General features: G+C 39.6%; 1 protein-coding gene across 1 annotated transcript; it reads left to right on the forward strand.

Moving 5' to 3' along the window:
- The first annotated feature begins 422 nt into the window (after positions 1 to 422).
- Dysf (neuronal PAS domain protein dysfusion) lies at positions 423 to 10,541 on the forward strand. Its single transcript, XM_076776526.1, has 9 exons — positions 423 to 703; positions 1,249 to 1,430; positions 7,603 to 7,664; positions 7,756 to 7,845; positions 8,094 to 8,270; positions 8,447 to 8,631; positions 8,708 to 8,814; positions 9,268 to 9,421; positions 9,491 to 10,541. Exons 1-9 carry the CDS (start codon positions 693 to 695, stop codon positions 10,410 to 10,412), a joined length of 1,890 nt encoding a protein of 629 aa, XP_076632641.1. The 5' UTR covers positions 423 to 692; the 3' UTR covers positions 10,413 to 10,541.
- The last annotated feature ends 5,424 nt before the right edge of the window (positions 10,542 to 15,965 follow it).

The raw sequence follows: 15,965 nt of genomic DNA on the forward strand, positions 1-15,965 counted from the left end.
CCCAGCATCTTCCCTGCACGCGTAAACCTATGGCTAATGTTTCATGGTTTCTCAACGGGTAAGTTTGACTTTATGTTTCAGGAATCCTGGCCGTTGTTGCGCCGGACGGAAATGGTACCCTTGAAGCCCCGACGATCGTGGCGAACGCCGAAAGCTTCGCCGAGGCGGGACTTTGCGCAAACGATTCGGGCAAAACCGCATCTACAGGAAACGTAACCAGTAGCGGGTGGTGGTGGCGAGGATGGCGATGATGGCGGTGGTAGAGGGACACGACTACTCGATCGTGACCATGGTAGTAGCACGGGGTAAAGGAGCGAGCAGGCGAAAAAGTGGAGAAAGGGAAATAAATGAGTGAGATAAATCGGAGGAGCGAGGAAGATCGTCGAATACAAACAGCGAAACGAGGAGGAGACAATGGCGGGTGTCGAGCGTGGGCAGAGGACAGCGTCGGTGGAGGAGGACGGAAAGGGAAGGCGAGGGCGACGGTGGTGGAGGCAAAGGAGAAAAAGGGGGGCTGTGGAGGTGAGAAGTAGGAGAACCAGCCTCCGCCAGTATCCACGTGTTCAGTGTAGTAGCGCGTTATGACCCGGATGTTAGATCGTAGCTGTAGTTTTGCGAGAACCTGCCGACCCGGATATCTCGCTCGTCGTCTACAAGTGATCCGCTACTAATGTCCTCCTGGTCACCGAAATATGTTCAATCGGTAAGTAATGTCCGAACGCGTGATCGCCAAACGAAAGATACGCTTTTCCGTGGGGAACTGCTTATCTTTTGAGCATCGACCGCCGATCGCAATTTCTACCCCCTTCGCGAGCGGCCTCAACAATGTCGCATCGCCGAGTGGACGTCCGACGGATTCGATGTAATTCTTAACGTTCCGCCCGCGTTACCGACCAGGCATATCAGTTTTTATCGATAAGTAATTTTGATTAATTCTAACCGCGACCATCGGCCACGACGAGAGGTAAGATCGAGCTGCAAATATATAAACGGAGGTTTTTAGTATCTGCGATACTTTGGACCGCGTACTCGATACGGTTTCGCAGAGATGGGGGTAAGTTTCTGTTTTATCGAGACGCCGGGTCTCTCGAAATTTCGAACGGTAACGGATACGATCGTTTGGATGTCGTCGATGACTTTTTGGCATCGATCGAGGCGGCTCGAAAGCCACCGGATGCTGCGCGCGTTTAGCGTTAATTTTTATAGCGGTCACGATAGAGTATCGGTAACATCCGTGTGTGCTTGAAGGATAGATGCGAGCAAATCAACGAAAGGCGCCAGCAAACTTCGAAGGGACCTGATAAATGCCGAAATCGCCAACTTACGTGATTTACTGCCATTACCGCCCTCAACCCGCCAGAGACTTTCCCAGCTACAGCTTATGGCCTTGGTTTGCGTATTTCTTCGAAAAGCCAATTACTTCCAACAAGGTAAGCGCGACGAGATTAGTTTAATTAAGAGCCGCGAAAGGCGCCATTGAATTTTCGAAACCAAAGCCTTTCGATCGTATTAATTACCCCATTGTCGCGAGAGCCACGTTTCTTGAATTACCAGAGTTATGTCAATTTTCCGATAACGTATCGTTTTCAAACGAGCGTGGAGATTCGGAACAATGCAACTTTAAAGGGTTGGCCGTGAAGAATACGCCAGGGAAATTTAACTCTGCAGGTTTCGGATTCGATGATCCTTTAGGTTCGCGGCCATCGTTTCCGGTTCCAGAAAAATGTTTCTTCTACAATTTTGACGTTTGCTCGACGTCAATTATTACTAAAAATTGTGTTAATATAAATTTAACGATGTTACTTTAGTAAATTCGAATAAACGTGACCCATTTTTAATAACAACGCGTTTTTTAATTTTACGAAACAGTGTCTAAATATTCGTAAGCTTTTAACGATATTTTTCTGATTTTATTTCTTTCGAACGAGACGATTGGTTATATTTATTCGTTCCCGAATTAAACTAATTTAAATGTTTAAATGTATTACGTGCATATTTAATTATAAAATTCAGGATATCGTTGCTTAAAAAAAAAATGCTTGTGCAATCTTTTATCAAGCATTCCTTAAATGCTTAAGAACATGTTTCATAATCAAACAACACGAGTATAGTGTTCTCTGGAATTCCATACCAACAGCCAATCGCAATTAAAAGTAAAAGATATACTGTTGTATTGTCCTAATTTCAGATGTATTTCTAGCTGCATCGTAGAATCTCATATCACGTAACGTGCGTCGTCTCTATCGATTTCGTAAGAATTTTACAATAATAATTTTTACTACTCGAATGTCGTGGACCAACATTTTTATTGTCAATTCTAGGTTATTCCTTGAGGTTGCAGAGCCTCGATGGCGTTTTGCGATACTTCGTTTGTAATTTTTATGAAAAATTAAAGAAGATAACGATTTACAACGAGAAATTATCTGTTTGTTTTTATGTGTTTCTGAAGAATTTTTATACGTAACATCGAAGGTGTTCTACTTCCGTGTTCGGTTCGCTTGCACTTCAAAAAATTTACATAAACGAATAATAGTCGAAACAAGAAGGAAGTCGTTGAAAATTCCTACTTCCTCGGGATTATTAATTTGTTTGCTTGGCTGATGTTTCGTCGCGTGCAGAAATAATCGAATCGCGTCAAGTGTTGAACAATGTTATGAAACGGGAGCAAAAATTTATACGTTTTTGCGTACAGTTGGTGTACAGTGAACGCTGGTACCTTTGTTTCGTGGCGAGACGCTCGCTGTTTTAATTTTTACATTCACCGTCTGCCAGTAGACTTGTACGTCACCGCAAAAGCCAATACCGAAATATCGGTAACGGTATTACTTATTTGCAAAAGGTGGATAGCGGTTTTCGATAATAGTAATGAGGAAGACGTTATTACCGATTATTTCGGTAAGCATTCCTGAAAGTCGCCGCCTTTAATTAATATTTCAAACAGATTTATTTTTAATTGTATTATAACTGTATCGTGGATCTCTCGAAACAATGTCCCGTTTACGAACGTTCGCGACACGACAGATTTCAGAATCACAAAGTATCGATTCCGATCGATAGAATCGTTGCTTAATAATTTCCAATTAAATTGTATTCGCGTTAAAAATTAATCGTCCAACGATAAATCCTCCACGAAATCCGAACCCTAGAGAAACATTAATTTTACAACGCTGCGCGAGAGGCTGTATGTCGTAGAACGTTCGTGAAATTCTCAGGCATTTGTATACGTCTCTACATTCGGAATTCGAATAAGGTCTCGCGCATCGCGAAATTATACTACCTTTCTACAATATCTTTTACATCTCCTACGCTCGCGTCTTTATCATCGATCTCACCCGACGCGTTAAAATCGCGACGACTGTAACGTTCGTAAAATCAGCTTTAACGCGTTGAGCGTCGAAAATCGTCCGATAGAATTTCGAACGGGGGAACGATAACTTGCAAAGCGTTCGAAATCGGTCTATCGGGTGAACGAAACAACCGTGTCGTTTTACGGTTACCAAGAAGGCTTGTTTTCTTGGGGCCCCAGACTTTCCCGAATATCGGATCGAACGTCACGGCGATAAGAATTCACCGCGACGAGAATATTAAATGGTCGTTTGAGCATCAAAATCTTGGGGCATCTCCGTTGTGCAAGCGTAGAGAGTAATGTATAGGCAAAAGGTAGGGAGGTAGGTAAGGCAAGAAGGTAAGATCGGCGTACATTCAAACTCAGCGGAGTCTAAGCGCGAGTTCCGGGTGATCCGCTGACCTGCCGGCCTTTGCAACAACACTCTCACGCTCCTGTAACCCATACTCCCTCTGTATCGTCTCTCCGCTCTCGGTCGTTCTTTCTTTCTCTCCTACATACTCATTGTTTCACAGTATTCGATACTATAGTCTCGTGTAGCGCCGTTTGTAAACGTTGCCATGCTGCATTAGCATACGCTTCTTTCCCTCTTCCCTTTCTTCACCTTTTTTTTTTCTCTCTCCCCCTTTCCCCGGGCCTTTCCCCGGGGACAGAAGAAGAAAACGCGCACCCCAAAACGAATTTTCTATTGTTTTCCGAGCTGACCCTGCTCGATTATGATTCCCCACCGACGATTTTAATCGACAGCATGGAACGCCTCAACACTAGGTTTACGGACACTCGTTGTGCATATTTCTATTATAATTCGCTACGTTGACAGTTGCATTCAAATGCAGTTTCTTTCTTTTAATTAGAGTATACATCCATATCATTACATTAATTCAATTCAAAATAAATTGCTAACAAATAATATTTATGAGTCCTACAACGTTATGTTTAGAATCTGAATGCGTCAAATTTACGTGTACCGTAAATCTAGTGTTAACGTCGTAGTCACATTTGGCTGCGATGGTTCTTAAAATGCAGTCTTTTCTTTTAATTAGAGTATACATCCATATCATTACATCAATATAAATTGCTAACAAATAATATTTATGAGTCCTATAACGTTAAGTTTAGAATCTGAATGCGTCAAATTTACGTGTACCGTAAATCTAGTGTTAACATCGTAGCCACATTTAGCTGCGATCGTTCTTAAAATGTAGGTTTTTCTTTTAATTAGAGTATACATCCATATCATTACATCAATATAAATCGCTAACAAATAATATTTATGAGTCCTATAACGTTAAGTTTAGAATCTGTATGTGTCAAATTGACGTGTACCGTAAATCTAGTGTTAACATCGTAGCCACAACATTTGGCTGCGATGGTTCTTAAAATGCAGTCTTTTCTTTTAATTAGAGTATACATCCATATCATTACACCAATTCAATTCAACATAAATTGCTAACAAATAATATTTAAGAGTCCTATAACGTTAAGTTTAGAATCTGAATGCGTCAAATTTACGTGTACCGTAAATTTAATGTTAACGTCGTAGCCACAGTTGGCTGCGATGGTTCTTAAAATGCAGTTTTTCTTTTAATTAGAGTATACATCCATATCATTACATCAATTCAATTGCTAACAAATAATATTTATGAGTCCTACAACGTTAAGTTTAGAATCTGAATACGTCAAATTTACGTGTACCGTAAATCTAGTGTTAACGTCGTAGTCACATTTGGCTGCGATGGTTCTTAAAATGCAGTCTTTTCTTTTAATTAGAGTATACATCCATATCATTACATCAATATAAATTGCTAACAAATAATATTTATGAGTCCTATAACGTTAAGTTTAGAATTTGAATGCGTCAAATTTACGTGTACCGTAAATCTAGTGTTAACGTCGTAGCCACAACATTTAGCTGCGATGGTTCTTAAAATGCAGTTTTTTCTTTTAATTAGAATATACATCCATATCATTACATCAATTCAATTGCTAACAAATAATATTTAAGAGTCCTATAACGTTAAGTTTAGAATCTGAATGCGTCAAATTGATGTGTACCGTAAATCTAGTGTTAACGTCGTAGCCACAACATTTGGCTGCGATGGTTCTTAAAATGCAGTCTTTTCTTTTAATTAGAGTATACATCCATATCATTACACCAATTCAATTCAACATAAATTGCTAACAAATAATATTTAAGAGTCCTACAACGTTAAGTTTAGAATCTGAATGCGTCAAATTTACGTGTACCATAAATCTAGTGTTAACGTCGTAGCCACATTTGGCTGCGATGGTTCTTAAAATGCAGTTTTTTCTTTTAATTAGAGTATACATCCATATCATTACACCAATTCAATTCAACATAAATTGCTAACAAAGAATATTTATGAGTCCTACAACGTTAAGTTTAGAATCTGAATGCGTCAAATTGACGTGTACCGTAAATCTAGTGTTAACGTCGTAGTCACATTTGGCTGCGATGGTTCTTAAAATGCAGTTTTTTCTTTTAATTAGAGTATACATCCATATCATTACATCAATATAAATTGCTAACAAATAATATTTAAGAGTCCTATAACGTTAAGTTTAGAATCTGAATACGTCAAATTGATGTGTACCGTAAATCTAGTGTTAACGTCGTAGCCACAACATTTGGCTGCGATGGTTCTTAAAATGTAGGTTTTTCTTTTAATTAGAGTATACATCCATATCATTACATCAATATAAATCGCTAACAAATAATATTTATGAGTCCTATAACGTTAAGTTTAGAATCTGAATGCGTCAAATTTACGTGTACCATAAATCTAGTGTTAACATCGTAGCCACATTTGGCTGCGATGGTTCTTAAAATGCAGTTTTTTCTTTTAATTAGAGTATACATCCATATCATTACACCAATTCAATTCAACATAAATTGCTAACAAATAATATTTAAGAGTCCTACAACGTTAAGTTTAGAATCTGAATGCGTCAAATTTACGTGTACCATAAATCTAGTGTTAACGTCGTAGCCACATTTGGCTGCGATGGTTCTTAAAATGCAGTTTTTTCTTTTAATTAGAGTATACATCCATATCATTACACCAATTCAATTCAACATAAATTGCTAACAAAGAATATTTATGAGTCCTACAACGTTAAGTTTAGAATCTGAATGCGTCAAATTGACGTGTACCGTAAATCTAGTGTTAACGTCGTAGTCACATTTGGCTGCGATGGTTCTTAAAATGCAGTTTTTTCTTTTAATTAGAGTATACATCCATATCATTACATCAATATAAATTGCTAACAAATAATATTTAAGAGTCCTATAACGTTAAGTTTAGAATCTGAATACGTCAAATTGATGTGTACCGTAAATCTAGTGTTAACGTCGTAGCCACAACATTTGGCTGCGATGGTTCTTAAAATGCAGTCTTTTCTTTTAATTAGAGTATACATCCATATCATTACACCAATTCAATTCAACATAAATTGCTAACAAATAATATTTAAGAGTCCTATAACGTTAAGTTTAGAATCTGAATGCGTCAAATTTACGTGTACCGTAAATTTAATGTTAACGTCGTAGCCACAGTTGGCTGCGATGGTTCTTAAAATGCAGTTTTTCTTTTAATTAGAGTATACATCCATATCATTACATCAATATAAATTGCTAACAAATAATATTTATGAGTCCTATAACGTTAAGTTTAGAACGATCGTCATAGTCAAACTCCACAAAAAATTATTAATTTACCTTTTAAACATATCATAATTTATATCTTCGTTGATCCATGATACGCTTCTTTGCTACAAGTACATGTACCAATCTTTGTTTTCTAACGTTGGAAGCATAATTCTGGTGAAAATGTGCTGGTAATTCGTAAATTTTGGTTCTGTATTTGACCTCTTATTATTCCTTTGCTTATGTACGACACGTTTGGTAAGAATGTTTTTTTTTTTTAGTATTATACAGATAAAGAGAATCTTATCAATAGCACTTCTGGGCTCAAATGTTTATGGGTAATAAAAAAGAGGCAATAACGATAGGTTTGAACCTATCGACATTATTTTCCACGGACTGTTTTCAAATATAATAGTTTTATGTAGCTGTTTATCGATCATTTCTGCCTTCCGGTACAGTTGTTTTTTAGTCTCTCTATCGTCTGTCTTTAGTTTGTTTCGATCGATCGTCGTTATCATTACGGTCTTCGTTAGATCGGCGGCTCCGGTAAGTTTAAGTTAATTTAACGTAATCGTACTTTTTGTTTCAGCCTTGAAAAACTGTCCATCGGACTCTTCGAATATCCCGACTCCTAACATAGGATTTTCAAAAGTAATATTGTTTATCATCATATTGCATTGTATTTCTGACCGTTAATTACTACGGTACAAATGTTGGCCATACAATGCATGCAATTTTTCAGGCCATGTCCGGATTTATAATGATGATGACCCAGCAAGGAAAACTGTTGTATATATCAGAAAATGCAGCAGAATACCTTGGACATTCTATGGTAAAGTAATTGCGAAGAATGAACGAAAGAACCATGTTGATAGTTCGCTGTAAAAATGATGACAAAATTTTGAATCGGTCGAAATTTATTTCTGCGAAATCCGTCTAAATGAAATTAACCATTTTAATACTAATGTAAACGTTCTTTTATCATTTAGGACACGAAACATGGAATTTCCACTTACAATCGCGTTCCGTTCAAGACAATTTGCCCCGATTTAATGCCCTATATTACGTAATGTATTTTAGGAGGATTTACTTATCCATGGAGACAGTGTTTACGATGTCATAGACAAACAAGACCACATGGTAGTACAAAATCAATTATCTAGAAATAGTCCAATTCCGAGCGACAGAAGACTGTTCCTTTGTCGAATAAATGTATCCCGAAATTCACGAAGGCAGCTGCGTTTTGGCGATCAAAAGGTAGCTTCCAGATACCATTTTCTTTTCGCGTATCTCCCTCTCTCCCTCTTCTTATATTTTGTTACTTTAAAATGTTCTTTTACTCGGTACTGGTCTTTCAATATGTACCTTCTTTCGAATTGTTTATTTCGTGGTTTACTTCTGCGTGTATAGTTTTGTTCTTATTTGTTTTGTAGGTGGTTCTTGTCGAAGGTCATTTTTTACCTTTTGTTCCTGTTTGCAATCGAAATGAGTTTGTTTTCCTTGCCTCCTGTACACCTGTCGTATTACCGGAAACTAGAGAAAGTATCGTGCAGGGCGCAACAAATATTTTCACCACAATTCACTCTATGGATATGAAATATCTCCATATCGATAAAACGTAATGTCTCCGTAGAAAAAAGCTGATAATCGTACGAGAAACATTTTTAATCGGGGTATCATATTTTTATTTCCAGGGCGGAAAGCCATTTGGAATACAGTCGTAACGAATTGGTAAATGTGTCATGGTATAATTTATTGCATTGGGATTCCATACGAACTGCATATTGTAAGCATCAAACTGGTACGTTTTCTTACATTTTTAACAGAATGTGGGGTCCATCGCCTCCCGTACTCGCCACCAGAGGGACCGTTCCTCTCGCAAGCGCTCAATCGACCTTCCATCAGTATAAATACTCTCCTTGACCAACTCATACTGTCCTCTACTGTTGTATGACACATGCAAACGAGGTTTTTAAAACTTTTCCCTCGATCTTAACACATGAAATTAACATAATAAACCCCCCATCCCACCTAAATAATCACACAGATACTAATCATACATTTTAAGTGGAAGTTATAGAAGGTACTGCAAGTCATACAAGAGGAAAAGGACAAAAAAAAAATCTCTCCCTTTCCTTTTCCATTTCTTTCACGGGACCCCACAGCAATTATAACAAATATAATTAACCGTAAGATTTGTATCTTTTAATTCTTAATCAGTCAAGAGCTTTGATATCATCTACGATTGTTTCAGTTATTCAGTCCGATCAGGAACGGTCCGCGACCGCGTTATTACGATTACAAAGTCGTTCTGGGCGATGGTTCTGGGTACACTGTGTCTTACAAGTGAAAGACACTTCAGAAGAATGCCAGCATCCCATCATTGTGTGTACAAATCAAGTTCTAAGGTACGCATTTCTATATAGTGATTTTAGTTTATCGCAAGGAAGCTGTGCAACGAAATTATCAAATTGCAGTGATAAGGAGGCAGAAGTGATGCGTACGAGTTCCTGGCTGTATCAATACTCGTCTCAAACGAAATTCACTTACACCATTTGCTCCGGGAACCAGAACCGCAGCGTGTCGTACGTGGCCGGGAACCAAAATACTCAGCAACAGGACTACACACGTTCGCTATCTCATACACACAATAACGATGCCCAGCATTCCCCTAACATTCGAAATTCCGAGCAAGATCTACACGGTTCCGCGAAAACGCAACTGAAGGATTATACAACAAGGAACGCGCGAGAAGACGCAGAACCGGTGGATATGTCCATAAGCAGCAGCGAGCACGAGAACAGAAATGTACACGTGAATGTTCAACACGGCCATTACGCTCTTGGTCAATTTACTGATAGGTACAAAGCACACCATAAGAATTCGTTGAACTTGAGTGGTTACCGTGCGAAATTCATTCAATGCCATGGTCAATACAACATGGACGCCTTGTCGCCCAAGTACTACATCACGGATTTAGATAAGGAGTATTGTTGTAACGAGAGGAGCAACTCCCATAAACGGCTTCAAGCTAAGGCATTGCCGATAGTGACAGTCACAGGGTCAACCGACCCTTCTGATCTGCCCATGGAGCATTGGAACTCGAGTCCAGTGTGGTCGGACACTTTGCAAAGGGTACCGGATGTCGTCCATCAAGAACTCAGCCCTTACGTCGCGACGCCGACCACCCCGGTAGACACCCCCGATTCCGAGCTACATACAGAAACGCCGATTTTTAATTTCGACTGGGCGACCGAGCAACACGTGCCCAACTTAAAAATCACGTTTCGTAGCTCGAATCAAGGCCTTAGGAAGGTCCAGGACGTTCAGCCGATCACATTGCAGTTACCGCGTAAAAAGGGCCAGTCCATGAACGACTCTAAAGACTTTCAAAAATGAGACTGCGCACGAGTTGGTGCTTTACGAGTAGATAGGCAAATATTTTGTTTTAAGTAGGTATAACAAGTTTGGAGGTTCGCGTCTCTGAACAAGATTGAAGTTACTAGAGACTGAGTACAGCCGAAGGCTGATTAACACTAGATTTACGGAACCCGTCAATTTTACGGATGTCAGATTCCATATTTAAAATTGCAGAACACGTAAATATTATTTTTTAACAACTTACGTTGAATTTGATCGATGCAATGGCATGAATACATATTCTAATTAAAAGAGAAATCGTATTTTAAGGTAATCGTCAACATGAAAGGTATCGAATATACATACGTGTTATCAATGCCCGTAAATCTAGTGTTAAAAGATATCATTATTGGTAAAAGTGTAATTATTTAACGTTTACATCTTAAATTGGTGGCAATTGATCCATTAAACCAGTTCCTAACGCAACAATATAAAAAGACTTAAGAGTATGACTGGTATCGTGCAATATTATAGTTATTCTTTTAGGAGACTAATTCGAAGTAATGTTAAAATTAAAAGTTGGTGCAATCTAATTGTTTTTGTTATAAGGATCAGTTGTTCGAATTGTTTTTTTTTTTTTTTTTTTTGTTAAAACAAACGACTATCAGTATTAAATAAAATTTGTTTCCTGGTAATAAAGATTTATGGTTAAGATGCCATAAGGTATTAGTATAATAATTAACACAAGGTAGAAGTGAAGTGGTTACAATATTCGTAGTAAATATAAATCGAAAATGAACAAGAGTACCTAACTTTTAGTATTAAAGGAAATACTTTTATTTGTTATTAAAAATCGCGTTCTTAAGCTAAATTTTAGAAAACAAATCGAGTCATAGATTTTTAGAAATCACTCTCACTTTAATGTAACATTCATTAATGATGGACATGTCGACATAGCAACAGTTAGTTTATCGACAATGTGTTTAATAAATAGTAATCGTGTTTGTTTGTATAAGTTAGCAAAAATAGAGTGACATTTGTTAAAAAAAAAAAAGAAATGTTCACTAATAAAAACAAATATTTTTGACGTTACTTGGAATTATTAAACTGTGGCCAACAATCTTTTCCTAATTTTTTAAACTGAATTTCGTATGTAAATTTGCTATCATTTTTGTCTTTCTCAATAAGTTTTATTTCTCATAGTTCACGTCTTGTAGTTTTTAATAAAAATTGCTTTCTATTTTATTCATGTTGAACCTTTCAATATGATTGCCTGTTTTTAAAATGTATTGAAGCATTGTTATATTTTTAGCAATTTGACAATGATCGATTCGATTTTACTGTATAATTAATGAAACATATTATTTATAATAAAAACAAAACAAAATGTACAAACTGCAAATTTCATTCATTGAAAAAGGGAAATATTACGAAGGTAAAATTTCTTTTGGTAATAACAATTACCTAGTTCTCTAATCTTTTCCTTTGCATAATTTGTGTCACGAAAAATTTAATTTACGACAAAAGTAAACTGACACATGCTCTCTTTCTTGATTCTCCGAAATTACCCGAAGTTATTTCGAACCGCCTGAGTCTCTGAGACTCTTGAAGGAGAGCAGTCAGTTTACCTTTGTCGACTTTCCGAAACACTACAAGTTCATGTACATACGCGTGCTCTGTCATCTCTGGTATAAACCAGAGATGCCAGACGAAGCGCCGAGTGCACCGTGGACACGTCTCATGGGAGTTAAGAGAGGCAGGCTCACATTTGCCTTCTCGCTCTTGAACAACTGAAATCCGACCTCACGTCAACGGCATACGATTCGGAATCTCGACTGCCCAGGTATTTTTACTTGCCTTTCCTAGAGTTCATTACTGAACTCTGCAAATTACTCCTGATTTCTATTTGCCTCAGATGACCTCTGATGACCAGTGCTGACAAAAGTACAGAACCCCCGACAACTTTTGACACCATACAGCGACTGTTACTCACTGCTCCTGATTACTGCTTGCCTCTGCTGGCCTCTGCTGACCACCGCTGATATTTCTGACAACCTATAACGATTACTACTGACTTCTGTTAACCTCTGGTGGTCTTTGCAGATCTCTGTCAGCGTGTGCGTGTCTCTGCTGAACTTTCTTGGCCTCTGCCGAACGCTACTGACCACTGCAGGTATTTCTGATAATGTATAACGATTAATACTTACTACTGCATGCCCCTACAAGTCTCTGCTTGCCTTTGCAGGTTTCTGCTTGCCTGTGCATGCCTTTGCTGCCCTCTGCTGAACACTGCTGACCACCCCCGATGCTTCTGACATCGTATAACAATTACTACATGCTACTGTTCGCCCCTGCTGATCTCTGCTGGCCTCTACTGACCGCCGCTGATATTTCTGACAACGTATAACGATTATTACTGACTTCTGCCTGCCTCTGCTGGCCTCTGCTGACCACCGTTGATATTTCTGACAACGTATAACGATTACTACTGACTTCTGCCTGCCTCCGCTGGTCTCTGCTGACCGCTGCTGACCACTCCTGTTACTTCTGACAACGTATAACGATTACGACTGGCTACTGTCAGCTTCTCCCAGCCTCTGCTGACCTCTGCTGACCACCCCTGATGCTTCTGGCAACGTATAACGATTACAACTTGCTACTACTTGCCCCTGCTAGTCTCTGCATGCCTCTGCATCCCTCTGCTGACCTCTGCTGGCCCCTGCTGACCACGCTGACCTTTGTTAACAACTTCTAACATGATGTACATGTATTAAAACTTTGTATAATGTAAATCTATGACAATAAATGATATAATTTCAAAGAATTCTATGTGTTCTCATCACTTTTACCTTTCTTTTCCTCTCCCCATTATTCCCTTAGTTATAAGAAACCGTTTCTCTGCTTAAAACTGGAATTTCAAAGTGCCCGGAGCGTTTTTTGAAATGCCGGTGACCTTGACCCACTTTCGAAACTGGGTCAAGGCCAAATCCCGATTCCCAAAGCGCCCGGAATTTTTCTAAGATTCGATGGCCTTGACCTACTTTCGAAATTGGGTCAAGGCCATCCGGATTTCCAAGTTGGCCCGAAGATTTCTAAAATTTTTGAATGGCCTTGACCCACTTTCGAAATTGGGTCAAGGCCAAATCCAGATTCTCAAAGCGCCCGAAATTTTTCTGAGATTCGATGGCCTTGACCTACTTTCGAAATTGGGTCAAGGCCATCCGGATTTTCAAGTTGGCCCGAAGATTTCTAAAATTTTTGAATGGCCTTGACCCACTTTCGAAATTGGGTCAAGGCCAAATCCGGATTCTCAAAGCGCCCGAAATTTTTCTGAGTTTCGATGGCCTTGACCTACTTTCGAAATTGGGTCAAGGCCATCCGGATTTCCAAAGCGCCCGGAATTTTTCTAAGATTCGAATGGCCTTGACCCACTTTCGAAACTGGGCCAAGGTCAAGGTCAAATTCGGATTTCCAAAGTTCCCGGAACATTTCTAAAATGCTGGTGAACTTGCGAAGAAGGTGGTACGCATCTTATAGGTAAGAGAATGATTTGGAGAGGAAGAGGACGGTAAAAAATGATGAGAACACATTGAATACTTTGAAATTATATCATTTATTGTCATAGATTTACATTATACAAAACTTATAAACATATTATATTATATTACATCATGTCACAAGTTGTCAGCAACGGTCAGCAGTGGTCAGCGATGGTCAGCTGACGTCGGGAGATGTTGGCAGACGCCGGCTTAGGTCGGGAGATGCTGGCAGAGGTCAGCAGAGGGTGGCAGTAGCCAGTAGTAATCGTTGTACGTTGCCAGAAATATAAGCGGTGGTCAGCAGTGGTCAGCAGCGGTCAGCAGAGGCCAGCAGAGGCATGCAGAGGCATGCAGAGGCAAGTAGAGTCCAGCAGGGGCAAGCAGTAGACAGTCATAATCGTTATACGTTGTCAGAAGTAACAGGAGTGGTCAGTAGCAGTCAGCAGAATCCAGCAGAGGGTGGCAGTAGCCAGTAGTAATCGTTATATGTTGTCAGAAATATAAGCGGTGGTCAGCAGAGGCCAGCAAAGGCTGGGAGAGGTTGACAGTAGCCATTGGTAATCGTTATATGTTGTCAGAAGTAACGGGAGTGGTCAGTAGCGGTCAGCAGAGGCCAGCGGAGGCTGACAGAAGTCAGTAGTAATCGTTATGCGTTGTCAGAAATATAAGCGGTGGTCAGCAGAGGCCAGCGGAGGCTGGGAGAGGCTGGCAGTAGCCAGTCGTAATCGTTATACGTTGTCAGAAGTAACAGGAGTGGTCAGCAGCGGTCATCAGAGGCCAACGGAAGCTGGCAGACGTCAGTAGTAATCGTTATACGTTGTCAGAAATTCCAGGAGTGGTCAGCAGAGTCCGGCGATGGCATGCACAGGTAAGCAGAAACCTGCAAAGGCAAGCAGAGACTTGTAGGGGCATGCAGTAGTAAGTATTAATTGTTATACATTATCAGAAATACCTGCAGTGGTCAGTAGCGTTCGGCAGAGGCCAGCGGAGGCTGGCAGACGTCAGTAGTAATCGTTATACGTTGTCAAAAATTCCAGGAGTGGTCAGCAGCGGTCAGCAGAGGCTGGGAGAGACTAACAATAGCCAGTCGTAATTGTTATACGTTGTCAGAAATTCCAGGAGTGGTCAGCAGTGGTCAGCAGAGGCCAGTGGAGACCTGTTGACGATAGGTTGGATATTAGTTGTTCAAGAGCGAGAAGGGAAGTGTGAGCCTTTCTCTCTCGACTCCTACGAGACGGTCCGAACTTACTTTGGGCAGCTTCGATGAATCGAGAAAAAGGGCATGCATCATTTTGCCTTTGTCGGGTTTCCGAAACTCCACGAGGTCACGTACGCGTGATCTGACATAGTATGAGAGATCACCTTCGGTGCCTTTCTGGCATCTCTGAACAAACAACGAAAGAACTTCAGTTCCCAGTTCAGATTCGTTTGCGACTATGTGTACTAGGATTCAAAGATTATTCATTGTTATTCATTGTTATTCATTGTTGTTATTTGTTTTTGAATAAAATTTATTGTTAAAAATACATAAACTCTCTGCACCGAACGATCACAAAATATATACGTGTGCTCGTGTATTAATTCCAACAAAGAAGAGAACCACACTAGGTTTAGTACATATGTATATTAAAGCTTTGTATAACGTAAATCTATGGCAATAAATGATATAATTTTAAAGAATTCTATGTGTTCTCATCATTTTTACCTTTCTTTTCCTCTCCTCATTATTCCCTTAGCTATAAGATACATGCCACCTCTTCGCAAAGCCGCCAGCATTTTGGAAATGTTCCCGGCACTTTAGAAATCCGGATGGTAAAACGCTCAAGTTTGTCGTGGAATAGTTTATCATTTTCAACAATAGATGGCGCTTATTTTCCGACCTCAAACCCTCTGGTGCTAAAACGTCCAAGTTTGTCGTGGAATAGTTTGTTACCATCAACGCTAGATGGCGCTTATTTATCGACCTCAAACCCTCTGGTGCTAAAACGCCCAAGTTTGTCATGGAATAGTTCGTATCGTCCACGCTAGATGGATTTCTCGACAAGCTTGGACG

This window comes from Colletes latitarsis, chromosome 11 (assembly GCF_051014445.1).
Source record: "Colletes latitarsis isolate SP2378_abdomen chromosome 11, iyColLati1, whole genome shotgun sequence".
NCBI lineage: Eukaryota > Metazoa > Arthropoda > Insecta > Hymenoptera > Colletidae > Colletes > Colletes latitarsis.

What these genes read in the sequence shown, in the direction of transcription:
- Dysf (XM_076776526.1), top strand. An exon ending in CTAACATAGGATTTTCAAAA is followed by an intron (nt 7,665 to 7,755) that starts GTAATATTGTTT and finishes GCAATTTTTCAG; the next exon opens with GCCATGTCCGGATTTATAAT. An exon ending in ATATTGTAAGCATCAAACTG is followed by an intron (nt 8,815 to 9,267) that starts GTACGTTTTCTT and finishes CGATTGTTTCAG; the next exon opens with TTATTCAGTCCGATCAGGAA.